The following is a 27,395-nucleotide window of genomic DNA, read 5'->3' on the forward strand; positions in this document are numbered from 1 at the left end:
CCCGCGGCGGGCCTGGGCTCGAGGTGGTGGGGGCGGGCGCCGGGCTCGGCCTCCCCTCCAGCCCGGGCGCGGGAGGAGCCAGGCGGCGGGGCCGGTGGGGACCAGACGCCGCGTCGGTGCCGCCCCGCCCCGCCCGACGCCGGGGCTCCGCCCGCCCCGCCCGCCCCGCCCCTGCCGCCCCCCACGTGCCGCCGGCGGCGGGCGGCGCCTCCCCTTCCTCCGCGCGCCCCGCCCGGGCCGTCCCACCGCGGAGCGCCGCCGCCCGCAGCCGCCGCCCGCCCGCCCGCCGCCCCGCCCGGCCGCTTCCACCACCGGTGAGTCGCTCCGCGGCCTCGGCGGCCCCGGGACCCCCGGGGACACTGAGTCCGGGAGGAGGCGCGGGGGCGCCCGGGGTGGGAAAGGGCTCCGCGCGTGAAGCCGGGCGGCGGCGAGCGGGCTGGCGGCGGGGACCCCGGGGGCGCGCGGGTCCCGGGGTGCGGCGGCCTCGGCCCCGCCCGGCCCAGTGCGCACCGCCCCCGGGGAGGGGGGGAACCGTCGGAGGCGGGCGCCCCGGTCCGCGGAGCCCCGGCCCCCCCGGCCCGCCGCGCAGGCCCCGTCCCGGGCGCCCACGTCCGCGGATTTCAACTCCGACTTGGCGGCCGCGCGGCTCACTTTGGCGCGCCCTGCGGCCTCCGCGTGGGGCGCCCGGCCCGGCGCCCCGGCGCCCCGCCAGCCCCGCCGAGGCACCGGGAAGGGGTGCCGGGCGCGGGGGCCGCCCAGCCACCCGCAGACACGGCACCCCGGGTGGCCGGGGTGTCCCCGGGCCACCCAGCCGGAGGTCAGCCTGCCCGCAGTCAGCCTGCCCGCAGCAGTCCCGCCCACCCGCGCCCCCGCCCGGCCCGGCCCGGCCGGCCCCTCCCTCTGCAGGGAGCCCCGGGCAGGATGCTTCCCGCCTCCGGGCCTCAGTTTCCTGAGCGGGGACGGTGACGCCGGGTGAGGGGCGCCCCGAGCCCAGCTAGGCGCCGCCTGGAGTCAGGTCAGCGTTTGCCCCAGGGCCGGGGGCCGGGGCCCAGCCTACCCCACTCGGCTCCCAGCACCTTTCTGTTTGAAGCCAGGCTGGTCCCCGGCTGGGACCCGGCCTTCCGCCCCGGAGAGGTGCAAGCTCCCGGCCTGGTGAGCCCGTCGGAGGGCCCCGGGAGCCCGGGGACCCAGCCCCCTCCCCAGACCCACCCCGGCGCCCGGCTGTCAGGAGGCGCTGCCCCTGGAGGGCAAAGAGTTAACCCTCAGGTGAGCCCCCACTTTGTGGGGGTGCTGACAGCTGTCGAGCTAATTGCACTCCTCACATCCTGGGACCTGGAAGCGCCTGGAAGTCTCCTTCGCCCTCTGTTGGGGTGCAGGAGTTCCAGGCTGCAAGTGTTTTCAGGCTGGGGGGAGGGGCCGTGCCGGCCAGGCAGCAGCGGGGGTGTCGCCGTTCTCCAGCGTTGGCGTGGGCCAGCCCCTGCGGGCACCCGAGTCCCTCAGGGTTCCGTGGTCCGGAGGACGGGGCCTGGGGGGGCGGCCGCTCCACCTCGCAGCCCCCCAGCAGACGTCCAACAGGTGTGAGGCTTCTAGAATGCCTCTGGAGGGCAGGCAGCAGGCCCCGAGGTGGCGGCCACGGGCAGGCTGTCCTGGGGCACCGTCTGCAGGCTGCCGCGGCGGGGGAGCGCCGGGGGGTTCACTGGAGACGCGAAGGTGGGGTCCACCGGCGGGATCTGCTCACGGCTGCTCCCCCCGGGGGGCTGCCAGCTGTGCGGGGGGTTGGGGGGGCTGGGCCCGCCCCCCTGTGGCCCCTTCTAAGATGCCGTTGAAGGGTGCGGGCTGCTCACGCTCTCCTCCCGACCCAGGGGTCCCCCCGCCAGGGCCGCCTGGGCCCCGCTCCGGCCCGGCCCCTCTCCTCGGGCGTAGAGGAGCTCGTCCCCCCAGCGCGCCGGCCACTGTCCCGGCAGGAGCTCGGAAGCCGTCTCCCCGGGCATCACCCCTGCCCATCACCCCCGCCCACCTCACCCTCCGGGTGGCACCCGGCTCCGCGCCAGGCGCACGGGTCCTCGGCCCCCGCGCCCCCACCCCGCATCGCCTGGGGAGGCTCGGGGAGCCGGAGGCTTTGTGTCCCGTCAGATAGTCCCCTTTGGGCCCGACAGTGGGGAGCAGGGCCGGCTCCCCTCCTGGTGCCCCTGCCGTGACTCGGAGCCGCCCAGGGCCTGCCCTCCCGGGTCCCTGGGCCCCCAGGAGCCCCCCGCGCCAAGATGGGCCTGGCCGGCAGCCGGGCCGCGAGCTCGGGGTCCCAGGCCCCCGGGCAGCGCCGAGGACGGCCCGGCCGGCGCGGCCGCCTGCCCCCCGCCTGCCCCCCGGCCGCTCCCCGGCTGCCGGAAGCCGGAAGGGGAGCGTCCAGCGGGGAGCCGGTGCCTCGCGTGCAGACACCGAGGGCGGAGGGCAGGAGGGGCCTGGCCAGCCTTGCTGGAGATTAGCGGCCTCTGCGGGGTCAGAGCCCTGACCACACTCGGACCACACTCCACGGCCCGCTCCCCGCAGCCAGACCAGCCCGCGGCCCTCAGCCGGTGTGGGAGGGAGGGCGGGGCCGGGGGGCCAAACTGGAGCCCCGTGGGGCAGTGGGGGGGAGGTCAGGACCTGGGGTGGCCCTGGGGGGACAGCACCGTGGGTAGTGGGGGGGGGAGGTTAGGACCTGGGGTGGCAGCACCGTGGGCAGCATGGGGGGGGGGGAGGTTAGGACCTGGGTGGCACTGGGGGGACAGCACCGCAGGGGAGGGACGTTAAGGGCCTGGGGTGGCCCTGGGGGGACAGCACCGTGGGCAGCACTGGGGGGCAGGCCAGGCTGCCGGCCCAGCAGAGCGAGGCCAGGGGCCGGGGGTGGCAGAGGTTGAGGGGGGCGGTGGCTTGGCCTTGGAGCCGGTCTGGACCCGAGACGGCTGCGTGAGGTGGGCTGGTGTCTCTGTGACTCAGTCTCCCTCTCTGAGCCGCTCTGGGGCCTCCGAGGCCCTGGGCCTCGGCCCCTGTGTGCGCTGCAGCCCCATCCGCAGGGCCGCGGTGTCCCGGTGTCCCTGTGCGTCCCCGTCCCCGCTCCAAGCTCAGCTCACCACCAGGGAGGCAGCCAGTGCGCCTGCCCGGCCGGGGTTGGAGGTCGCGGCCCGCCCTGCCTGTGCCCCCCACCCCAGCAGGGCCCCTGGGAGCACCCTGCTTGGAGGACCCAGGCTGGGGAGGACTGAGGGGACGGAGTTGCTGCCCGAGATACGCCGAGTCCAGAGGCCCCCGGGGCCCCGGTGGGTTCCGGGGGGCCTGTGGGAGACTGGGGAGCGCACGGGGGTCGTGTGACAGGTGAAGAGCCGCCGCCGGGGCCCCCCACCTCCCAGCCAGGAAGGCTGGCTGTTCCGCCCCGGCAGAGGGTCTCGCTTGCCCGGTAGAGCCTGGCGGGCTGCCGGGGCCGGGCAGGAGAAGGCTGAGCGGAGGCCCCGAGGCCTGTGCGGCCCCAGCTTGGGCCCGGGCCCCCGGCAGCCCGCCCGCCTGCCCTCGGACGCGGGGAGCCTGGTGTGGCTCCGACAGCAGGCTCTGGGGTGCCGCTGGTGCCCTTGCGCCTGCGTGAAGACGAGGCTGGAAACTGGGGTGTCCCCGGGGCGTGCGGGGCTGGGGCGGAGCTCCTTCCACCCAGGGTCAGCCGTGCCCCCCCCCGGCCCCACCCCAGCCCTGCACGGGCAGCTGCCCCTCCCTCCCCCGCCCTCGGTCCTTCTCTGTTCTCCACTCCCAGGAAGGCGGCCTGGGCCCGGGCGGGGGGCGGGGGGCGGGGGGCGGGCGGAGGGCAGCTCTCCGGGGCTGGGCACAGTCGGGGTAGAGGCCAGCGCTGAGGCTCAGACAAGCACACCCGCTCGGGGCCCGGCTCGGTGCCAGCTCATCCCCCCCCCGTCCCTCCCCACCAGGGACAGCGGCCCTGGGATGCCCAGGCCTTTGGGCGCGGGCATCTCGGGACTGGCCCTGGGCCATCGCCCGCACAGCCCCGCGGGGGGAAGGAGGCGGGGGCCGCAGGGGCAAAGTCCCAGCCCGCAGCCTGGCACCTCGGCCTCGCGGTCGTCACTCCCCTCGCCTCCCCCCGGGGCTGGCTCGGCGCCCCTCGGGGCCGTCCTGTGTGTCCCGGAGCCCCGGGATGGTCGGGGGGGAACCGGGCCTGCCAGACACACCCGCGGCCTCGCCTCCCGCGGCTGGGACGCAGCCCCAGAAGGGCCGCTCTGGCGACCCCGCCGCCCCGGGGCAGCCCGGCCCCCCCGTTATCTTGGAGCAGGTGGAAGCCGGCCGGCTTCCGGGTGTGGGTGCCTCCGCCCTTCCTGCCCTCCCCCCCCACTGCTGAGCGGGCTCCAAGGGAGGAGGTGGCGAGCCCAGCGCAGGCCCCCTGCCCGGCCCCAGGCCACGGGCGGCGCCCACGGACGGCAGCAGGCATCCCCGGTGTGCCAGCTCTGCGAGCCCGCCGTCAGGAGTCCTGTGACACGCCGCACGGCGTGGGTCAGCCTGGGCTGCGAGGAGCGCGGTGGGGGGGGGGGGCTGGGCGGGCCTGGGACACGGCCGCCCACCCTCCGCGCCCCGCGCCCGGGCAGGGGGCGGGCTCCCCCCTCGCCCTGCGCCGTGCCGGGGGCCGGCGATTGGGCCGGCCTGACGGGGCTCCCCCAGCCCCCCGGGAGCCGGCGGCCCGGTGGGCAGGTGGCACGCTCGCGGGGGGCTCCCAGGAGTGGAGACGGGGCGGCGGGGAAGGGAGCCGGGGTCAGAGCGGGACAGGCCCCGCGCCGCCGCCGCGCGCAGGAACTGCCGGGAACGCGTGCCGCCCCGCAGAGCCAGGGGTTGCCAGGCAGTGGGGAAATGTGGGCTCTCGGGGAGCTAAAAATACAGCTGGCAGCCCCCGCCTCCCGCTTCCGGAACCCCGCTCCTGCCGCTCCCCCGCCCTCCGCCCAGACGCGCTCCCCGCTGGGTGTCCCTCTCCTGGCTCGGGGCCCAGAAGCGGCCCAGCTCCGGTACGGGGCCGGCGGGACCCCTCCGGCGGCCTTCCCCCGAAGGAGGGGGAGCCCCGCTCAGGGGCGAGCGCGAGGACTGCCCCTGCCCTCCCCCGCCTCTGCCGTGGGCCCCGAGTCCCTGGGCACTGCCCCTGCCCTCCCCCGCCTCTGCCGTGGGCCCCGAGCCCCTGGGCACTGCGCCTGCCCTCCCCCGCCTCTGCCGCGGGCCCCGAGCCCCTGGGCACTGCGCCTGCCCTCCCCCGCCTCTGCCGTGGGCCCCGAGCCCCTGGGCACTGCGCCTGCCCTCCCCCGCCTCTGCCGCGGGCCCCGAGCCCCTGGGCGCTGCCCCTGCCCTCCCCCGCCTCTGCCGTGGGCCCCGAGCCCCTGGGCGCTGCCCCTGCCCTCCCCCGCCTCTGCCGCGGGCCCCGAGCCCCTGGGCACTGCGCCTGCCCTCCCCCGCCTCTGCCGTGGGCCCCGAGCCCCTGGGCCAGGCCGCAAGGAGGCGGCGGCGACAGCTGCCTCGCTTTCTACAACCCAGCCTGCTTCTCAGGGGAGCCTAGAGCAGAACCCCTCCCGGGACCCCAGGACCCCCACCCCCTGCCCACGCTCCCGCGCCTTCCCCTGCACACGCCCCGCGCCTTCTCCATGCACACACCCCGGGCCTTCCCCTGCACACGCCCCGCGCCTTCTCCATGCACACGCCCCGCGCCTTCCCCTGCACACGCCCCGGGCCTTCCCCTGCACACGCCCCGGGCCTTCCCCTGCACACGCCCCGCGCCTTCTCCATGCACACGCCCCGGGCCTTCCCCTGCACACGCCCCGCGCCTTCCCCTGCACACGCCCCGCGCCTTCCCCTGCACACGCCCCGGGCCTTCCCCTGCACACGCCCCGCGCCTTCTCCATGCACACACCCCGGGCCTTCCCCTGCACACGCCCCGCGCCTTCTCCATGCACACGCCCCGCGCCCTCCCGTGCACACGCCCTGCGCCTTCTCCATGCACACGCCCCGCGCCCTCCCGTGCACACGCCCCGTGCCTTCTCCATGCACACGCCCTGCGCCTTCTCCATGCACACGCCCCGCGCCTTCTCCATGCACACGCCCCGCGCCTTCTCCATGCACACGCCCCGCGCCCTCCCCTGCACACACCCCGGGCCTTCCCCTGCACACGCCCCGCGCCTTCCCCCCCCCCCCGCGCCCTCCCGTGCACACGCCCCGCGCCTTCTCCATGCACACGCCCCGCGCCTTCTCCATGCACACGCCCCGCGCCTTCTCCATGCACACGCCCCGCGCCCTCCCCTGCACACACCCCGGGCCTTCCCCTGCACACGCCCCGCGCCTTCCCCTGCACACGCCCCGGGCCTTCCCCTGCACACGCCCCGGGCCTTCCCCTGCACACGCCCCGCGCCTTCTCCATGCACACGCCCCGCGCCTTCTCCATGCACACGCCCCGCGCCTTCTCCATGCACACGCCCCGCGCCTTCCCCTGCACACGCCCCGCGCCTTCCCGCGCACACGCCCCGCGCCCTCCCCTGCACACGCCCCGCGCCTTCTCCATGCACACGCCCCGCGCCCTCCCGTGCACACGCCCCGCGCCCTCCCGCGCACACGCCCCGCGCCCTCCCGCGCACACGCCCCGCGCCTTCCCCTGCACACGCCCCGCGCCTTCCGGTGCACGTGCTGTGTCTCATGGAAGCCAGGCTGGTTGTTTCTAGACTGTGGAGAGCACTGAGGCTTAGGGGTCACTGGCGCACTCAGGTCCCAGGGGAGCTGGGGGCCCCCCTCCCCCCCTGCCACCTCCTCCGGGCCCAAGGTGCCCATGCCGCAGCTCGCTCTCCGCACAGGTGTTCTGTGAATGCGGGGGGAGGGGGCTGGGCGAGGGGGTCCCCAGTGCTGGCTGGGGGGGGTGGCGAGCGCAGCTCTGGCCCCGCCCTCTCCCCTCAGCTGACGATGACTACCAGGCAGGGGCGGGCGGCAACCCCTGCCGCCCTGGTGAGTCAGTACCGCTGCCCAGGCACGGGGCACGGGGGTGCCGGCACCCCCACGCCAGGCTGGCCGGCCGCCAGCGGATGAGAGGCCGGGTCTGTGGAGACAGACGCCCGCTGAGCACGCAGGTCGGAGCCAGCCCCTTGCACGCCCGGAGCGAGGCCCGCCCTGGGGACCCAGGCTGAGCGCGACGCCCGGGCCTGTCTCGGTGGAAGCCCGGGCTGGCAGGAGAGAACGAGATGCGGGGAGCGCGAGAGGCCGTGGGGGCCCAGCGGGGCTGGGGGGGCTCCGGGGCTGCGCCGGCTCCCGGCCGTCTGAGCCTGGGTCTGGCCGCCCAGCCCGGGTTGCGTGGCTCGCTGCGGGTCACGGTAGAGCCTGGGGAGCGTCTGGGAGAGCAGATTCCTGCGCTGAGCTCCGCCCACGTTGGCGCCCTGTTCCGGCCCAGCCCGACAGGAAGGGCCAGGCGTCCTCTAAGGTAGTAAACAGCCCCAGGCGCCCCCTCTTGACGCCCTGTCTCCAGCTCTTATGCCCCCCCACCCAGCCTCCTGTGCACTGCAAAGTGGGCTCCATAGCCGTCTGCCCGGGAATGAGCTTCTGGCCCGGGAACGTTGCTCCCCGGGGCCCCTGCGCCCGAGCCCGGCAAGCCGACTGCCCGAGCTGGGGGGGGGGGGGGGGAGAGGGTGGGGGAGGGGGAGATGAGCAGCCACCTCCCCGGGCCGGCACAGGCTCTGTGGGAATCGCTGCCGCCTGGCAGAGACCGAAGGCAGGCGGGTCCTCAGAGGCCTCCTGTTGCCGAGGGGATGGGAGACCGGACGGGAACCGTGGACGCTCCGGCCCGGCCGGCCGTCGGGGCCGTGGCTGCGGTGACATCTGGCTTTCTGGCCGGCGGTAGCACGTCCGCGGTCGGGGTGCTGGCTCTGCCGCCCGCGGGCCCCAGGTGAAGTGAGGCAGCCGGGACTCGCCTGCCCGGCTGTGCCCTGCCCACGGCGGGCTCCGGCCCGCGGGGGCCTCTGGGGGTGAGGTGCGCAGCGGCGGGGCCCGGGTGGCCCTGCCGTCTCAGGAAGGGCGGAGCGCCGAGCGTCCCCCCCACGAGGATGCCCGGGGGCGGGGGGGCGGGCCTTCCGCGCGGCCGGTGCCAAGGGGACCCAAGGGGACCGCAGGGCTCCAGCCAATGGAGGCCCAGTGGGGGAGGGAGGCGTGCTGGGGCACCTCCTTCGGCGCCCCCGCGGCCGGGAGGGAGGGGAGACCCGCAGCCGCGCTCGGCATGGTGGCCAGAGTCCCGGGGAGCCGAGTCTGCCTGGAAGAGGGCAGGGCAGACGCGAGCTGCGGGCCCCCGCCATGAGGGGCTGGAGGCAGGGCCCCGAGTGGGCAGGACGAGGCGGCCGGAGGGCCTTGCGCATCTGGGTGAGCGATGGTGAGGGGTGCGGCCGGGCGGGCCGCGGGGGGGGGGGTCCCCTCGGCACCCAGGAAGGCCCTGAGCCGCCCTCGGCACCCGCAGACGGCAGGGCGTCGCGGGGATTGCGGGTGAGGAATCGGGCTGGCGCCAGAGGCGCCACGGCCCCGGGGCGGTGGGCACGCAGGCGCGGCTGGATCTGGGGGCCCAGCGTCCTGCGGGGAGGACCCCGCCCTCAGCCCCACCGCCGGGATTGGGGCGCCGCTCGGCTGGAGGTGGAGCACACTTGTGCTGGACACCCAGCGTTCAGCAGATTCGGGGCGCCTGGGGTCGCCCTGGGGTCCGTCCCTGCACGGCTGCTCTCAGCAGGACAGGCAGATTCGGGGGGCCCTGGGGTCCGTCCCTGCACGGCTGCTCTCAGCAGGACAGGCAGATTCGGGGGGCCCTGGGGTCCGTCCCTGCTCGGCTGCTCTCAGCAGGACAGGCAGATTCGGGGGGCCCTGGGGTCCGTCCCTGCTCGGCTGCTCTCAGCAGGACAGGCAGATTCGGGGGGCCCTGGGGTCCGTCCCTGCTCGGCTGCTCTTAGCAGGACAGGCAGATTCGGGGGGCCCTGGGGTCCGTCCCTGCTCGGCTGCTCTCAGCAGGACAGGCAGATTCGGGGGGCCCTGGGGTCCGTCCCTGCTCGGCTGCTCTCAGCAGGACAGGCAGATTCGGGGGGCCCTGGGGTCCGTCCCTGCACGGCTGCTCTCAGCAGGACAGGCAGATTCGGGGGGCCCTGGGGTCTGTCCCTGCTCGGCTGCCCTCAGCAGCACACGCGTAGCGCCCTCCTCCCTGGGTATCACCTCCAGTCCCCCGGTTCTTGCCGGCCTTGTGAGAGGTGGGGTGCGGGACCGATGGCGGCCATGGCGAGACTCGGCCCTGCGAGAGGCCGGCCGCTGCCTCTGCCCCCCTCTGAGCCCCCCCTGCAGCTCCACGCTGGGTTCTCAGACGCTAAATATAAGATCCCAGCCAAACATGGTGCCGGAGAGCCTGGGACGCACCTGACCTTTGACATTGTCCCCCGGGGCTGGCAGGCCTTGGCGGGGGGGGGGGGGGGGGGGGAGCAGGGGGGGGGGTGGCCACAGTCTGCCTGTCCCATGGCCCTGCTCTAGGAAACGCACGAGCTTGGGACCGTTCTGGGCCGGGCCTGTCGTCTCGCTGCCCGGGGCTGGGGTCTGAACTGGGGCGAGGCTGTGTGCCGAGGACCCCGCTGGTCCTCGCTGGGCAGGCCCAGGCCCTTGACACACAGGGCCCCGCCCGCTCCTGGCCCCTCCCCTCCCTGGGCCCCGCCCCGCTCCTGGCCCCTCCCCTCCCAGGGCCCCGCCCGCTCCTGGCCCCTCCCCCCCGGGGCCCCGCCCGCTCCTGGCCCCTCCCCCCAGGGCCCCGCCCGCTCCTGGCCCCTCCCCTCCCAGGGCCCCGCCCGCTCCTGGCCCCTCCCCTCCCCGGGCCCCGCCCGCTCCTGGCCCCTCCCCCCAGGGCCCCGCCCGCTCCTGGCCCCGCCCCTCCCGGGGCCCCACCCGCTCCTGGCCCCGCCCCTCCCGGGGACCCGCCCGCTCCTGGCCCCTCCCCCCGGGGCCCCGCCCGCTCCTGGCCCCTCCCCTCCCCGGGCCCCGCCCGCTCCTGGCCCCTCCCCCCAGGGCCCCGCCCGCTCCTGGCCCCTCCCCTCCCCGGGCCCCGCCCGCTCCTGGCCCCTCCCCCCAGGGCCCCGCCCGCTCCTGGCCCCGCCCCTCCCGGGGCCCCGCCCGCTCCTGGCCCCGCCCCTCCCGGGGACCCGCCCGCTCCTGGCCCCTCCCCCCGGGGCCCCGCCCGCTCCTGGCCCCTCCCCTCCCCGGGCCCTGCCCGCTCCTGGCCCCTCCCCTCCCCGGGCCCCGCCCGCTCCTGGCCCCTCCCCCCAGGGCCCCGCCCGCTCCTGGCCCCGCCCCTCCCGGGGCCCCGCCCGCTCCTGGCCCCGCCCCTCCCCCCAGGGCCCCGCCCGCTCCTGGCCCCGCCCCTCCCAGCGCTCCCTGTGTCTGTGGCCCGCAGTGGCGCCCCGGGAAGACGGGAGCCTCCCAGGTGGCATTTAGGTCGCGTCGCCCTCGCTGTGGCAGTGATGCTTGAGCCGCGGGGTGCCCCGGTCCCCCCGCCCTCCCCCTCCGGCCTCTCCATCGCTCCAGAGACCTGGGGGGGCAGCTGTGGGGTCCTGCTCGCCTGCTCCTCAGCTGGGGATGGCCCGGGGCTGGGAACCAAGCCTCACGCGCCACCCTCTTGTCACGGGGGGGGGGGGGGGCCGGCCCGGTGGGGACACCGCGTGCTGCCGGTGGCCACGCCCAGCCCTGGCCTCTCGGTCTTTGCCACCCCCCCCCCCCGGACTGACGGCCCACCCGCCTCTCTCTGGTCCCACAGTTCGGCAAGATGTCGGTGAAGGAGGGTGCCCAGCGCAAGTGGGCAGCGCTGAAGGAGAAGCTGGGGCCGCCGGACTCGGACCCCACCGAGGCCAACCTGGAGAGCGCCGACCCCGAGCTGTGCATCCGGCTGCTGCAGGTGCCCTCGGTGGTCAACTACTCGGGCCTGCGCAAGCGCCTGGAGAGCAGCGACGGCGGCTGGATGGTGCAGTTCCTGGAGCAGAGCGGCCTGGACCTGCTGCTGGAGGCGCTGGCCCGGCTGGCCGGCCGCGGCGTGGCCCGCATCGCCGACGCCCTGCTGCAGCTCACCTGCATCAGCTGCGTGCGCGCCGTCATGAACTCCCGGCAGGGCCTCGAGTACATCCTCAGCAACCCGGGCTACGTGCGCCAGCTCTCTCTGGGTGAGCTGTGGCCCCCCGCGGGGGCGGGGGCGGGCGGGGGGAAGGGCGCGGGCGGGGCGGGGGCGGGGGGAGGGCGCGGCAGGCGCTCTGAGACACGCACACCCCCCCCACAGCCCTGGACACGTCCAACGTGATGGTCAAAAAGCAGGTGTTTGAGCTGCTGGCTGCCCTGTGCATCTACTCCCCCGAGGGCCACGCCCTGACGCTGGACGCCCTGGACCATTACAAGGTGAGCCCGGGGGACCCGGCCCGGCTGGCACGGCCTCCCTCCCGGGCGCGCACTGACCCTCTCCAACCCCCCCCCCCCCGCCCCACAGACGGTGTGCGGCCAGCAGTACCGCTTCAGCGTCATCATGAGCGAACTTTCCGACAGCGACAACGTGCCCTACGTGGTCACTCTGCTGAGCGTGGTCAACGCCATCATCCTGGGCCCCGAGGCCCTGCGGGCCCGCACCCAGCTGCGCGGCGAGTTCATCGGTAACCCCGCCAGCCACGCCCCTCCGCCCCCGCAGCCGCCGGGGCCCGCTGCCCTGCACACAGCCCACCCACCCACGCCTCCTGCCTCCCCCAGCGCCGTCGTGGCGCTGGGTGCCTTCTGGAGGTGGACGGGGAGGGGAGGGAGGCGGGAGGCCGGATCCTCGGGTCCAGCCGTCTCCCCGTGAGTGAGCACCGGACAGCGCCCCCGCGTCCAGCGCGCGGGCCCGTCTAGAGCCTCGGGACCCCGGAGTCCTAGGAGCTGGCGCTCGACGTGGGGGGCGGCCCCAGGGTGAAATCTGAGGTAGACGGGAGGGTGGCTCCTGCTCCCTAGCCAACGGAGACGGGTGGGTTGCAGTTCCGAGCCAGACATTGAGAACGGAAGGAGAAGGAAAGGCTAGATGGCGTCTTCCGGAACGGGCTGGCGTCGCGTCATGCGTTTATCCTCCTAGCTACGTAGCGAGAGGATCTCGGTCTGAGGTCTACCTGGGCAAAAGCTTGGAACGACCTGAAAGATGGAAACAAAAGGGCTGGGACGTAGCTTCAGCGTAGAAGGTTCCTAACGCGCGTGAGGCCCCGGGTTCGAATGTCAGTACTGCGTGAAGGGAGAGGAAGAAAGAAGGATTGGACGGGAAGAGGAAAGCCGCAGCGCCGGGAGCTGCCCCCCCCCCCCCGCGCTGCTCTGACACTGCCCGCCCCTCCCCAGGGCTGCAGCTGCTGGACGTTCTGACCCGGCTTCGGTGAGTCCTTCCCACCACCCCCTTGCTCCCAAGCCCGTCTTCCGCGCGTCCCCGGGTGAGCGGGGAGGGCGCCGGCTTCCGGGAGCGACGGCCCCGAGGCCAGGCCAGGGGCCTCCGGGACCCCTAGAGGCCTGCCACGGCCGTCCTGCAGAGGGGGTCCCGGGGTCCGGGACGTGGGGGCAGCAGGTGACCCCCCCTCCCGCCGCAGGGACCTGGAGGACGCTGACCTGCTGATCCAGCTGGAGGCCTTCGAGGAGGCCCGGGCCGAGGACGAGGAGGAGCTGCAGCGCAGCTGCGGGGGGCTGGACATGAGCAGCCACCAGGAGGTCTTCACCTCGCTCTTCCACAAGGTGGACCCCCCACCCCCGGGAGGGCGGGGCGGGCGGGGCGGGGCCGGGCCGTCCTCCGCCCGGGCCCAGGCTGCAGGGCCCCGCACGCTTCCAAGGCCAGAGCTGCCGCAGCGCCCCCCCCCCCCCCGCCATGCGGGGCCCTGGGGGGAGGCCGAGCAGTGCGCAGCCCCCCCCCAGTCCCTCGACCCGGCTTCTCGTCTGGGAGTCCGATGTGCCCGGTGTCACCTGGCAGTGTCTCTGCTGGCCAGAGCGGCCGGGGCTCCTCCCGCCTCCGGGGAGGGGACACCGGGACGCCGTTGAGTGTGCCGCAGCGCACGGAGCTGTCCCGGTGTCCCGGGGAGCCCCGTCTGAGCCACGGTCACCGGGGCGGGCGTGGCCGGGAGCTCTGGCCGGTGGGTCTGCCCGGGGACCCCGCGGCCCCCGCCCCGCCCGCCAGCTCCCCCCGCCCCTCCCCAGGTGAGCTGCTCCCCCGCCTCGGCCCAGCTGCTGTCGGTGCTGCAGGGCCTCCTGCATCTGGAGCCCACGCGCCGCCCGGGCCAGCTGCTCTGGGAGGCCCTGGAGAGCCTGGTGAACCGGGCCGTGCTCCTGGCCAGCGACGGTGAGTGGGGGCCGCCCCGAGGCTGGCCCTGGACCCCCGCCCCCCCCCGCCTCCACCCCCTTCCCCGGCCCCCTCCTGACCCCGGGCGTGTCTCCCCCGCAGCCCAGGGGTGCCCCTCGGAGGAGGTGGTGGAACGGCTCCTGTCCGTGAAAGGCCGGCCCCGACCCAGCCCTCGGGACAAGGCCCACAAGGGCGTCCAGGCCAACCTAGGCCCGAGCCCCAGAGACGTGGCCGCCCCGCCGGGCCCGCAGCCGGGCCTGGCTCCCACGGGCCCGCGCCCGCAGACCGCCGGCAGCCAGCCAGCCCCGCGGCCCTCGGGCCTGCCGCCCGCTCCCCCCTCCCCGGCCCCCCCCCTCCCCCGGCGTCCGGCCCCCCTCCGCCTCCGCCTCCGCCTCCCCCCCCTCCACCCCTGCCAGGCCCGGGGGGAGCGTTTACCTCAGCGCCCCCTCCACCCCCTCCGCCCCCCCTGCCAGGCCCCGGGGGGGCGTTTACCTCAGCGCCCCCTCCACCCCCGCCACCCCCCCTGCCAGGCCCCGGGGGGGCGTTTACCTCAGCGCCCCCTCCACCCCCGCCACCCCCCCCTGCCAGGCCCCGGGGGGGCGTTTACCTCAGCGCCCCCTCCACCCCCACTGCCAGGCCCCGGGGGGCCGTTTACCTCAGCGCCCCCTCCACCCCCTCCGCCCCCCCTGCCAGGCCCCGGGGGGGCGTTTACCTCAGCGCCCCCTCCACCCCCTCCGCCCCCCCTGCCAGGCCCCGGGTGCTTCCCCCCTCCGCCGCCCCCGCTGCCCGGGGCGCCCGCCCCCTCCCCGGCGGGTGGCGTGGAGGACATCCTCGTGGCCCAGGTGGACCACGGCCTGGGCTCGGCCTGGGTCCCCAGCCACCTGCGGGTGACGCCGCCCACGCTGCGCATGAAGAAGCTCAACTGGCAGAAGCTGCCCTCCAACGTGGCCCGAGGTGAGGCCGCCCGCCCCCCGGGCCCGCCCCACTGAGGGGCACCGCAGCCGGCCCGGGGCCAGGGCGAGCGGGGGGGAGGGGGGGCCCCTGCCCCGCCCTCCTCGCGGTGCCCCGCGCGGGGGGGGGGGGCGGCAAGCACAGGAGGGGCCTGCCGCAAGCGGGGCGGGGCTCCGGGCAGCGCCCCCACCCTCCCCTCCCTCCCCTCCCCTGCAGAGCGCAACTCCATGTGGGCCGCGCTGAGCAGCCCTGGCGCGGAGCTGGTGGAGCCCGACCTCTCCAGCATCGAGCGGCTCTTCTGCTTCCCCGTGGCCAAGCCCAAGGAGCCCTCCGCTGCCCCCGCCAGAAAGGAGCCCAAGGAGGTAGGGCGGGGGGCGCCCAGGCCCCGGGGGAGGTCATCTACCCTCCAGAACCAGCCGGGCCCCGGGGGAGGTCACCCCCCACCCTCCAGGAACCAGCCGGGCCCCCGGGGAGGTCACCCCCCTTCCAGGTACCAGCCAGGCCCTGGGGGAGGTCATCCCCCACCCTCCCGGAACCAGCCGGGCCCCGGGGGAGGTCACCCCCCACCCTCCAAGAAACCAGCCGGGCCCCGGGGGAGGTCACCCCCCACCCTCCAGAACCAGCCGGGCCCCGGGGGAGGTCACCCCCCCTCTAGGTACCAGCTGGGCCCCGGGGGAGGTCACCCCCCCTCTAGGTACCAGCCAGGCCCCGGGGGAGGTCACCCCCCCCACCCTCCAGGTACCAAGCCAGGCCCCGGGGGAGGTCACCCCCCACCCTCCAGGAACCAGCCGGGCCCCGGGGGAGGTCACCCCCCACCCTCCAGGAACCAGCCGGGCCCCGGGGGAGGTCACCCCCCCCCCCAGGTACCAGCCAGGCCCCGGGGGAGGTCACCCGTCCACCCTCTAGGTACCAGCCGGGCCCCAGGGGAGGTCACCCCCCCACCCTCTAGGTACCAGCCTGGGTGGGTTTTCCAGGTCACTTTTCTGGACTCCAAGAAGAGCCTGAACCTCAACATCTTCCTGAAGCAGTTTAAGTGGTGAGGGCCGTGGCCCCGCGCAGCCCAGCAGCGCCCTCTGCAGGCCTTCCTGGGCAGTGCCTGCTCCATCCCTGGGGTGGCCACTGGGGTCCTGGGGACCGTGGGCTGCCCTCACCAAGGCCACCAGCACAGACTTCCGGGAAACTGAGGCCCAGAGAATGGTTGGGATGGACCACAAGGCCACCAACAAGCCATGGCCGAGCCAAGATGAGGGCCGCAACCTGGCTTTGGGGCCCCCCGGCCTTCCCGGCTGTGGGTAGGGGGCATTGACCGCTGACAGGGAGCTTCCTGGCCACCCCTCCACTGACCCCTTCCTCCGGAGGCCCCGCAGAGGGAGGCAGACAGGGAGAGGCTGGCCTCTGTCCCTGACCCTCGCCCCGTCCCTCTCCAGCTCCAACGAGGAAGTCACCGCCATGCTCCGGGCTGGGGACACCACCAAGTTTGATGTCGAGATCCTCAAGCAACTCCTGAAGCTCCTTCCGGAGAAACACGAGGTGAGCCTGCTGGCCGGCCTGGGAGGCAGCCAGGACGGGGGCCCCCGCCGGCCGCCCAGGAGACGGGGGCCCGGCGGGGCTCCCAGAGGGGGTGGGGTGCTGCCTCGGGATTCTACACGCGGCCTCCGCCCCGCAGACGGAGAACCTGCGGGCCTTCGCGCAAGAGCGGGCCAGGCTGGCCAGTGCCGACCAGTTCTACGTCCTCCTGCTGGACATCCCGTGGTAAGGGGGGTGAGGCCGGGCCGGGGCCGGGCGTGGAGACCGGGGGCCGCGCGCCCTCGGGCTGGGGTCCCGGCCTGTGTGGGGCGGAGCGGGCGCCGCGCCGGCCTCTCCCCGGGCCTGACGCGGTCCTGTCCTCCCCAGCTACCAGCTGAGGGTGGAGTGCATGCTGCTGTGTGAGGGCACCGCCCTCGTGCTGGACATGGTGCGGCCCAAGGCTCAGCTGGTGCTCGGCGCCTGCCAGGGTGAGCGGGGCCCGGGAGCGCGAGGGGGGGGGGGGGGCGGGGCCCGGGAGCGCGGGAGGGCGGGGCCCGGGAGCGCGAGGGGGGGGCGGGGCCCGGGAGCGCGGGAGGGCGGGGCCCGGGAGCGCGAGGGGGGGGGCGAGGCGCGGGAGGGCGGGGCCCGGGAGCGCGGGAGGGCGGGGGGGCGCGGGGGGCGAGGCGCGGGAGGGCGGGGCGCGGGGGGCGAGGCGCGGGAGGGCGGGGGGCGAGGCCCGGGAGGGCGGGGGGCGAGGCGCGGGAGGGCGGGGCCCGGGGAGCGCATGGGGCGAGGCGCGGGAGGGCGAGGCCCGGGAGCGCATGGGGCGAGGCGCGGGGAGGGCGAGGCCCGAGAGCGCGGGGGGCGAGGCCCGGGAGGGCGGGGCCCGAGAGCGCGGGGGGCGAGGCGCGGGAGGGCGGGGCCCGAGAGCGCGGGGGGCGGGGCGCGGGGGGCGAGGCGCGGGAGGGCGGGGCCCGAGAGCGCGGGGGGCGGGGGCGCGGGGGGCGAGGCGCGGGAGGGCGGGGCCCGAGAGCGCGGGGGGCGGGGCGCGGGGGGCGAGGCGCGGGAGGGCGGGGCCCGGGAGCGCGGGGGGGGCGGGGCGCGGGAGCGCATGGGGCGAGGCGCGGGAGGGCGGGGCCCGAGAGCGCGGGGGGCGAGGCGCGGGAGGGCGGGGCCCGGGAGGGCGGGGCCCGGGGGCGCGGGAGGGCGGGGCCCTGGAGGGCGGGGCGTGGGAGGGGGCGGGGGCGGGGCGCGGGAGAGGGGCCCAGAAGGAGGCGTGCACGCCCGGCCTCACACCACGCAGACACGCCTGTGTGCACGCCCGGCCTCACACCACACAGACACACCTGTGTGCACGCCTGGCCTCACACCACACAGACACGCCTGCGTGCACGCCCGGCCTCATACCATGTGTGCACGCCCGCCTGTGTGCACGCCCGGCCTCATACCACGCAGACACGCCTGCGTGCACGCCCGGCCTCACACCACACAGACACGCCTGCGTGCACGCCCGGCCTCATACCACACAGACACACCTGCGTGCACGCCCGGCTTCACACCACACAGACACACCTGCGTGCACGCCCGGCCTCATACCACACAGACACACCTGCGTGCACGCCCGGCTTCACACCACACAGACACGCCTGCGTGCACACCCAGCCTCACACCACACAGACACGCCTGCGTGCACACCCAGCCTCACACCACACAGACACGCCTGCGTGCACGCCCGGCCTCACACCACACAGACACACCTGCGTGCACGCCCGGCCTCACACCACACAGACACGCCTGCGTGCACGCCCGGCCTCATACCACACAGACACACCTGCGTGCACGCCCGGCCTCACACCACGCAGACACACCTGCGTGCACGCCTGGCCTCACACCACACAGACACACCTGCGTGCACGCCCGGCTTCACACCACACAGACACGCCTGCGTGCACGCCCGGCCTCACACCACACAGACACACCTGCGTGCACGCCTGGCCTCACACCACACAGACACACCTGCGTGCACGCCCGGCCTCACACCACACAGACACGCCTGCGTGCACGCCCGGCCTCACACCACACAGACACGCCTGCGTGCACACCGAGCCTCACACCACGCAGACACGCCTGTGTGCACGCCTGGCCTCACACCACACAGACACACCTGCGTGCACGCCCGGCCTCATACCATGTGTGCACGCCCGCCTGTGTGCACGCCTGGCCTCACACCACAGAGACACGCCTGCGTGCACACCCAGCCTCACACCACACATGCCTGTGTGCACGCCCGGCCTCATACCATACATGCCTGTGTGCACGCCCGGCCTCATACCACACAGACACGCCTGCGTGCACACCGAGCCTCACACCACGCAGACACGCCTGTGTGCACACCCAGCCTCACACCACACATGCCTGTGTGCAGCCTGGAGTTGTGGGTCTGAGGAGCACCAACACCCAGAGCCAGTGTGGTGAAGGGCCCCCTCCCCGGCGCCTGGCCCTGGGCCATTCTTGGTGCTGGGCTGAGCCTGGGGAGGAGGCCTGGAACCCCCACCCTGCCCTCACCCCTGCCTGCCCCCCACAGGCCTGCTCACCAGCCACCGGCTGCCCGTCTTCTGCCAGCTGATCCTGAAGATCGGGAATTTCCTCAACTACGTAAGTGGGGCCGCCCTGGCGCCCCCCCCGCCCCGCCCCGCCCCCCGGAGGCGGAGGGGTTCACGCGCCCACCCCCGGCCCCTGCAGGGCAGCCACACGGGAAACGCGGACGGCTTCAAGATCAGCACCCTGCTGAAGCTCACCGAGACCAAGTCCCAGCACAGCCGCGTGACCCTGCTCCACCACGTGCTGGAGGTGCGCCCGCGGAGCCCCCGCCGCCCAGGCCTGCCCCGCTCCAGCCGGCCTCAGTCCCTCCTGCCCTCCCCATTACCCTCCTCCCGCAGCCCCCCTCCTCCACAGCCCCCGCCCCTACCTGCAGTGGGACGGTCCTTAGAAAAGCAGAGCCCAGAGCCAAGCTGGGCCTGGGGGCTAAGGCGTTCCTGCTTCAGTTGCTAAGGGTTGGAATTGGGCAGGGCACCCCCAGATCTGTGCAGGGTACCCCCAGATCCAGACAGGGCACCCCAGATCCAGACAGGGCATCCCCAGATCTATGCAGGGTACCCCCAGATCCCGGCAGGGCACCCCCAGGTCCCAGCAGGGCGCCCCCAGATCCGGGCAGGGCACCCCCAGGTCCCAGCAGGGCACCCCCAGATCCAGACGGGCACCCCCAGGTCCCGGCAGGACCAGGGTGGGCCTCACAGACACGTCCCACGGCAGGAGGTGGAGAGGAGCCACCCAGACCTCCTGCAGCTGCCCCAGGACCTGGAGCTGCCCGCCCGGGCCGCGGGGTAGGTAGTTCCTGCAGCTGGAAAGTAGCCCAGAGCCCCAGCCCGCGGCCCCGGTCAGCTCCCGGTCAGCTTGCCAGGTCAGGGCCGGTCATCAAGCGCCGTGCAGGCCTGGGCCCCCAGGCCCGGCCCTTTGCGGCTTCCACACAGGATGGGGGAGGGGCACGGTCCTGTGATCTGAGGCAGCCTCTCCACAGGCTAGCTAGCCCTCACCACGGTCGGGGCACCTTCCTGCCATCGCTCCCCACGGTGTGGGCAAGCTGCCCCCAGGACACCAGCTGGCCCCAGTATCCACCAGCTGCCCCCAGGGACACCAGCTGGCCCCCCAGTGTCCACCAGCTGGCCCCCGGGATGCCAGCTGGCCCCCAGTATCCACCAGCTGCCCCCGGGGACACCAGCTGGCCCCCAGTGTCCACCAGCTGCCCCCGGGACACCAGCTGGCCCCAGGACACCAGCTGCCCCCCGGGGACACCAGCTGGCCCCAGGACACCAGCTGGCCTCCAGTGTCCACCAGCTGCCCCCAGTGTCCACCAGCTGCCCCCAGTGTCCACCAGCTGCCCCCCGGGGACACCAGCTGGCCCCCAGTATCCACCAGCTGCCCCCCGGGGACACCAGCTGGCCTCCAGTGTCCACCAGCTGCCCCCCAGTGTCCACCAGCTGCCCCCCAGGGACACCAGCTGGCCCCCAGTATCCACCAGCTGCCCCCCGGGGACACTAGCTGCCCCCCAGGACACCAGCTGCCCCCGGGGACACCAGCTGGCCCCCCATGCAGCCCCAACTCTTGGTGCCTCTTAGGATCAATGTGGAAATCATTCGCTCAGAAGCCAGTGCCAACCTGAAGAAGCTTCTAGAGACAGAGCGGAAGGTGTCCATGTCCGTCCCCGAGGTGCAGGAGCAGTACTCGGAACGCCTGAAGGCAAGCCAGGAGAAGGGGCCTCAGAGCTGGAGAGAGGGACATGGCTGCTGGGTAGACCCGGGGGCAGCCTTGAACCTGGGACCTGCGGGGCAGAAAGGCTGACTGGTAGGCAGAGCATGGGAGACAAGATGGGGGACAGAGCACAGGCCCAGGGACAGACCCCTGCCCCTTGACCCCTCCCTCCTGTGTGTCCTGCACCAGGCTCTGCCTAGGGGGGCCCTGCCCGGGGGTTCCCTGTCCAGGGGTTCCCTGTCTGGGGGTTCCCTGTCTGGCGGCCCCTGTCTAGGATCACTGCCTGGGGGGGGTCTGTGTCTGGGGGCCCCTATCGGGGGATCCCTGTCTGGGGGGGGTCCGTGTCCAGGGCCCCTATCCGGGTATCCCTGTCTGGGGGGGTCCGTGTCCGGGGGTCTCCTGTCCGGGTGCCCCTGTCTGGGGGGGGTCTGTGTCCGGGGGTCCCTGTCTGGGGGGGTCCTTGTCTGGAGGGGTCCGTGTCTGGGGCCCCTATCCGAGGATCCCTGTCTGGGGGGGTCCGTGTCCGGGGGTCTCCTGTCCGGGTGCCCCTGTCTGGGGGGGGTCTGTGTCCGGGGGTCCCTGTCTGGGGGGGTCCTTGTCTGGAGGGGTCCGTGTCTGGGGCCCCTATCCGAGGATCCCTGCCTGGGGAGGTCCGTGTCCGGGGGTCTCCTGTCCGGGTGCCCCTGTCTGGGGGGGTCCGTGTCTGGGGGTCTCCTGTCCGGGTGCCCCTGTCTGGGGGGGTCTCCTGTCCGGGTGCCCCTGTCTGGGGGGGTCCGTGTCCGGGGGTCTCCTGTCCGGGTGCCCTGTCTGGGGGGGGTCCGTGTCTGGGGGTCTCCTGTCCGGGTGCCCCTGTCTGGGGCTCTGCCTGCCCTCGGGCACCCGCCGAGGAGCTGGGAGGTGACCGTGGCCCCTGCCGGCCCCCAGGCCAGCATCGCGGCCTGCAGGGCTCTGGACGAGGTGTTCGAGGCCATCGAGCAGAAGAAGGTGGCGCTGGCCGACTACCTGTGTGAGGAGCCCCGGCAGCTGTCCCTGGAGGACACGTTCTGCACCATGAAGGCCTTCCGGGACCTCTTCACCCGGGCCCTGAAGGTGGGCCGCGGGCCGGGCGGGGGCGGGGCAGCCCCGGGGGCCCCTGCACCTCGACAGCCCCTGGTCCAGGTGGGGTGGCTGCAGCTGTGTGAGCCGTGGCCTTGCCCCCTCCCTCCATACCCTCTCCCCCCAGCCCTCCTCCGGCCGCGCTGAGGTTCCCGGGGGGCGGGGGGGGCGCGGGAGGGCCACCGGAACGAGGCTCCCCCTGACTGAGCAGGAGAACAAGGACCGGAAGGAGCAACTGGCGAAGGCGGAGCGGAGGAAGCAGCAGCTGGCAGAGGAGGAGGCGCGGAGGCCGAGGGGCGAGGACGGGAAGCCTGGTGAGACTGGGGACCCCGGGGGGGGGGCTCCCTGGGCGGGGAACGGGGGGGCTCCCTGGGCGAGGTAATGGGGGGCTCCCTGGGCGGGGAACAGGGGGGGCTCCCTGGGCGGGGGAACGGGGGGCTCCCTGGGCGAGGTAATGGGGGGGCTCCCTGGGCGGGGAACGGGGGGGCTCCCTGGGCGAGGTAATGGGGGGGCTCCCTGGGTGGGGAACGGGGGGCTCCCTGGGCGAGGTAACGGGGGGCTCCCTGGGCGGGGAACAGGGGTGCTCCCTGGGCGGGGAACGGGGGGCTCCCTGGGCGGGGAACGGGGGTGCTTCCTGGGCGGGGAACGGGGGGCTCCCTGGGCGGGGAACGTGGGGCTCCCTGGGCGGGGGCTCCCTGCCCCCCCCCCCCCCGCAGCGCTCTGAGGCTGAGGCTCCGCCCCGCAGTGCGGAAGGGGCCTGGCCGGCAGGAGGAGGTGTGCGTCATCGACGCCTTGCTGGCGGACATCAGGAAAGGGTTTCCAGCTGCGGAAGACGGCGCGCGGGGGCCGGGGCGACGCGGAGCCCGGCGGCAGGGGGGCCCCGGCCGGCCCCCCACGGGCCACAGAGCCTGGTGAGAGCCCCCCTGACCCGCCCCTCCCCCGGGAAGCCCCCGGCCCCGCCGAGGTCCCCGCGGCTCGCGGGCCGCCCTCCTCGCAGTCCTCCAGTGCGGCCCCCCGAGAGCCGCCCCGGGGCCTCGGACGCCTGGAGCGGGGCGGCGGGCCACGGCGGTGGGGGGCACGGGGCTCGGGGTTGGCCTCTGGGCCGCCCGGCCCCCCTCCGGCCTCCGGGGCCCCCGAGCCCGACGCTGACGGCCCCGTCCCTCCCCCGCAGCCGCGAAGGCGTCGGAGCCAGGCCGGGCCGGTGGGACGGGCCACGCCGCCTCGGAGCCAGGCGCCCGGGCGCCGCCCCCGGCCGCCGAGCCCCAGGGCCGGGACCTCGTGGACGCCGCGAGCCCCGGGGAGCCCGGCCCCCCCGCCCTGGAGAGGCAGACCTCCTGGTACGAGGACGCCAGCGACGTCCTGGTCCTGAAGACGCCCCGAGCTTCCGGCCCGCCCAGGGGGCCTGGCCCGTGACGCTGGGCGACGCCCAGGCCCTGCACCCTGCCGAGTTCAGCAGCGCACCCCCGGGGCCCAGAGTGCACCCCCGGAGGCCGAGGCCCCGAGCACGCGCCGGGGCCCCCGCGAGACGAGACGAGGACACACCGCCCCGGAGTCCGTGCTGGACACGTCCCCGGACAAGTCCTTCTCTGAAGACGCCGTGACGGACTCTTCGGGGTCGGGGACCCTGCCCAGGGCCCGGGGCCGGACCTCGAAGGGGACCGGCAAGCGAAGGAAGAAGCGTCCTTCAAGGAGCCAGGAAGGTAACGCGGGGAACAGGGTGTCGGGGTGCAGGATCGGGCTCACCGCCGCCCTGGCCGGGGCCCTGGCCCTCTGCCCGCCCCACAGCCTCCGCCTCCCTTCCTGGGGGGGGGGGGGCTGCAACCGCTCCTCACCCCAACCACACGGGGGCGCCTGCGTCCCGACACGCCTAGCCCGCCCCGTCCTGCCTTCCCGCAGCCCGGGCGGCGTGCCCCTTGGCCCTCCACTGCGGTGGGGCCCGGTCTGCTCCCGGGGCCCCAGCACAGCTGTATTTGGCTCTCCAGGACTGGGGTGCTGCTCTGGCGGGGCACCTCTGCCCCCCGCCCAGTGTAAACCCAGGGCCAGGGGCTTGCAGCGAGCTAAGCCCGTCTCTTTCATTTGAAAGCAGAGGTTGCCCCCGGCTCTGACGGTAGTAAATCAAAAGGGCCGTGTGCCCTGCAGTGAGGTACGTACAGCCCGGCTCTGGGCACTAACGGCGGCAGCCCGAGCGCGTCTGAGCCCGGGCACTAACCTGGCTTCCCTCGGCCCACGGGTGGCAGTGCCCCCCCCCCCCCCCGCGCTCGGTGGTGGTGGCTTCGCGGTCCCCGCCGCGCTGGGGAGGGTCTGTGGGCCTCGCTCACTCACCCGGTTGCTGCGCAGGCTCGGGGCTTCAGGGACGGGGCGCAGCTCGGGCCGGCCCAGGTTGCTCCCTCCTGCCTCTGCCCGCCCGCCCCCCCCCCCCCGCCCTGCCGCTTCCCTCACCCCAGCTCTCCCCGGAGGCCGGCCCCAGAGGCTGGGCACCCCTCCTAGACGGGCGGGAGGCCGCTCACGCCCTCCCGGCAGGGCCTCGTGCGGAGCTCGCTGCTCCCTCCCTGCGCCGCCCGGGCCCCGGACGTGGCCGAGGGGTGCGTGCCGAAGCTCGCCTGGCCGGGCCCGGCCCCGGGCCGCCAGCCCCCGGAGGAGGAAGGGGGGGCCCCGTGGGGAGCGACTGGGCCCTGGCTGTGGGACCCAGCCCTGCCCGGGGGGGCCCTAGGTCCGGCTCACCCTGCAGACCTGCCAGCCCGGGCCAACAGCCCCGGAGCGAGGCCTGGGCACAGGGTCTGCAGCCGCGTCAGGGCCCCCGCGCCCCTGCGGGCTTCCCCCTCCGCCCCGCCGCCGGCCCCCCGCGCCCCTGCGGGCTTCCCCTCCGCCCCGCCGCCGGCCCCCGCGCCCCTGCGGGCCTTCCCCTCCGCCCCGCCGCCGGCCCCCGCGCCCCTGCGGGCTTCCCCTCCGCCCCGCCGCCGCCCCCGCGCCCCTGCGGCTTCCCCTCCGCCCCGCCGCCGCCCCCGCGCCCCTGCGGGCTTCCCCTCCGCCCCGCCGCCGGCCCCCGCGCCCCTGCGGGCTTCCCCTCCGCCCCGCCGCCGGCCCCCGCGCCCTCGGGCTTCCCTCCGCCCCGCCGCCGGCCCCCGCGCCCGCCCCCGCGGGCTTCCCCTCCGCCCCCGGGCCCCGGCTTTGAGACGGAAGGGCAGGGTCATCCCTGAGAGCTGGACTGAACTCGCGCTCGCTGCGCCCCTCCCTGGGGGCGGGGCCCTGTGTGTGGCTCAGGCCCAGCGGCGGCGCTGTGTGGGGTGGCTCCCCCCCCCCCCCCCCCCGCCTGTGGGGACGGCGCGGCCTTGCCCCCCCTGCAGGAAGGCCACGCCTCCTTCCCTCCCCCAACTTCCGATTGGGGAAACGAGCGTAAGTTTACAAGGCAACCAGCAAGAACCCACCTCGCTCCCCACAACTGCAGAAACTTTCCAGAAATAGTGAGCTGTGCAGCCCGGGGGCCCCCTGCTCCCTCGGTCCATCTGCGTCACGGGCCCCGTGTCCCCCGGGCGTCCCCCCAGTGCCAGGCCGTGGCCCCGAGCCCCCAGCAGTACCGGCCGGGCGAGCTCTCCTCCAGCTCTCCTCCGAGACTGGCGTCTGAGCGGGGCCTGGCTCGTTTTTCTCTCCCGTGCTGGGATTTGAACGTGGCATCTCAAGCACGGGAACCCCACCCAGCAGCCCCCTGGGCTTAGGCTTGCTTCCCGGATGGGCCCCGCCCCCCGAGCCGCTGGGGTGACCCCACAGCCGGCTGACCCGCAGAACTTCCCGCAGCCGTGCTTCCGGGCTCCTGGGGACAAAGCCCCGTCCCCAGCCACGCTATGCCACGGTCACCGCCCCGCGCCGTCTCTCGCTCTAGCACATTCCGGTCCTGGGGCTTGAACCCTGGGCCGGGGTACCGTCGCTGAGCTTTTTTTGCTCAAAGCTAGTGGTCTACCACCTTGAGCCGCAGTGCCACGTCTGGCTCTTTCACGACCTATCTGGCTCTGAGATATCCTACCCATCATCTCTTCTAGAAAGTTCCTCTCCCCTCCGGTCTCAGTGGTGACCCCTCCACGTAGGCTGCTCCAGCAGGGCTGCCTTTGGGGGGGACCTGGCGGGGCTGACATGCTGGCCCCGCCCCTGATAGGTGACCCCCCCACCCCGGCACCCCTTTCCTCAGCACCGCCTGTGTTTCCTGCACACCAGCACTTCCCGTGCGTCGCTGCCCGGCCTTGCTTGGCGACCCGGAGCGAGGTGGCACTGAAGTCCCTTGGGATGGCCGGGGCAGCTCAGCTCTGCACAACTGTTGGTCTCTTTGGGAGCAGTGGTTCTCAGCCGGGGTGGGAGAGGGGGTCGCTCCTCAGACAGCGGGGCGGGGGAGGGGGCGCCAAAGGACCCAGGCCGTCCAGGCCAGGGGCCGCGGGCACGTGTGCCCTCGGAGCCCCCGGCACCCAGCCGGAGGGAGGGCGGGCAGGATGGGGGGACCCGGGTGGAGTCAGAGACTCGGGGAGTAGGCCTGCGGGACCCTGCCACTGTGGAGGCCACCCCATCTTCCGGGGCTGGGCCCTGGATCGGTGCGGCCTGCTGGCCTCCCCTGGCCTCCCTGGCCTCCGGCCACCCGCAGGCGCTCCGCTCAGCCGAGCACCTGGGGGCCGGGCCGGCTGCGGACCTGCGGGGCGGGGGGCGACCTCGGCCGTCGCACAGGTGGGGCCTGAGCCCTGGAAGTGGGGGCCTGAGCCCCGGAAGTGGGGGGCCTGAGCCCTGGAAGTGAGGCCCGGGCCCGGAAAGTGGAGGCCGGGGCCCCTGGAAGTGGAGGCCCGAGACCCGAAGTGGGGCCTGGGCCCTGGGAAGTGGAGGCCTGAGCCCCTGAAGTGGAGGCCTGAGCCCCTGGAAGTGGGGCCTGGGCCCTGGAAGTGGAGGCCTGAGCCCCCGGAAGTGGAGGCCTGAGCCCCTGGAAGTGGGGCCCGAGACCCGGAAGTGGGGCCTGGGCCCCGGGAAGTGGAGGCCTGAGCCCCTGGAAGTGGAGGCCTGAGCCCCTGGAAGTGGGACTGAGCCCCCGGGAAGTGGGGGCCTGAGCCCTGGAAGTGAGGCCCAGGCCCCGGGAAGTGGAGGCTGGGGCCCCGGGAAGTGGGGACCCGAGCCCCAGAAGAGAGGCCTGGGCCCCGGAAGTGGGGCCTGATCCCCGGGAAGTGGGGGCCTGAGCCCTGGAAGTGGGGGCTGGGCCCCGGAAGTGGGGGCTGGGCCCCGGAAGTGGGGGCCTGAGCCCCAGGAAGTGGAGTCCTGGGCCCTGGGAAGTGGGGCCCGAGCCCCTGGAAGTGGGGGGCCTGAGCCCTGGAAGTGAGGCCCAGGCCCCGGGAAGTGAGGCTGGGGCCCCGGGAAGTGGAGGCCCGGGCCCCGGGAAGTGGGGGCCTGGGCCCTGGGAAGTGGGGGCCCGAGCCCCAGAAGAGAGGCCTGGGCCCCGGAAGTGGGGCCTGATCCCCGGGAAGTGGGGGCCTGAGCCCTGGAAGTGGGGGCTGGGCCCCGGAAGTGGGGGCTGGGCCCCGGAAGTGGGGCCTGAGCCCCAGGAAAGTGGAGTCCTGGGCCCTGGGAAGTGGGGCCCGAGCCCCCTGGAAGTGGGGGGCCTGAGCCCTGGAAGTGAGGCCCAGGCCCCGGGAAGTGGAGGCTGGGGCCCCGGGAAAGTGGAGGCCCGGGCCCCGGGAAGTGGGGGCCTGGGCCCTGGGAAGTGGGGGGCCCGAGCCCCAGAAGAGAGGCCTGGGCCCCGGAGTGGGGCCTGATCCCCGGGAAGTGGGGGCCTGAGCCCTGGAAGTGGGGGCTGGGCCCCGGAAGTGGGGGCTGGGCCCCGGAAGTGGGGGCCTGAGCCCCAGGAAGTGGAGTCCTGGGCCCTGGGAAGTGGGGCCCGAGCCCCTGGAAGTGGGGGCCTGAGCCCTGGAAGTGGAGGCCTGAGCCCCTGGAAGTGGAGGCCTGAGCCCCCTGGAAGTGGGGGCCTGAGCCCTGGAAGTGGAGGCCTGAGCCCCTGGAAGTGGGGACTGAGCCCCGGGAAGTGGAGGCCTGGGCCCTGGGAAGTGGGGCCCGAGCCCCGGAAGTGGGGCAGTGGGGCCCGAGCTTCCCCCGCGGGTAACTCGCCCTTCTCCCGCAGGCCTCAGGCCCAGGCCCAAAGCCAAGGTGAGCGGCG

At 75.2% G+C, this 27,395-nt stretch overlaps 1 protein-coding gene across 1 annotated transcript; it reads left to right on the forward strand.

Moving 5' to 3' along the window:
- Positions 1-263: 263 nt before the first annotated feature.
- Positions 264-27,395, forward strand: LOC125363435 (inverted formin-2-like). Its single transcript, XM_048362645.1, is given in 28 exon segments — positions 264-314; positions 10,802-11,201; positions 11,315-11,430; positions 11,519-11,678; positions 12,382-12,415; positions 12,624-12,765; positions 13,222-13,363; positions 13,466-13,690; positions 13,693-13,949; positions 13,951-14,317; positions 14,531-14,676; positions 15,289-15,350; positions 15,742-15,844; positions 15,981-16,066; positions 16,208-16,308; positions 18,405-18,475; positions 18,563-18,670; positions 19,133-19,203; positions 19,996-20,116; positions 21,053-21,217; positions 21,435-21,537; positions 21,969-22,033; positions 22,035-22,134; positions 22,395-22,583; positions 22,586-22,690; positions 22,693-22,923; positions 23,307-23,366; positions 27,360-27,395. Coding segments are annotated over 26 exon segments (3,720 nt in total). The 5' UTR covers positions 264-314; positions 10,802-10,810; the 3' UTR covers position 23,366; positions 27,360-27,395.

This window comes from Perognathus longimembris, chromosome 14, assembly GCF_023159225.1.
Source record: "Perognathus longimembris pacificus isolate PPM17 chromosome 14, ASM2315922v1, whole genome shotgun sequence".
In the NCBI taxonomy this organism is placed as follows: Eukaryota; Metazoa; Chordata; class Mammalia; order Rodentia; family Heteromyidae; genus Perognathus; species Perognathus longimembris.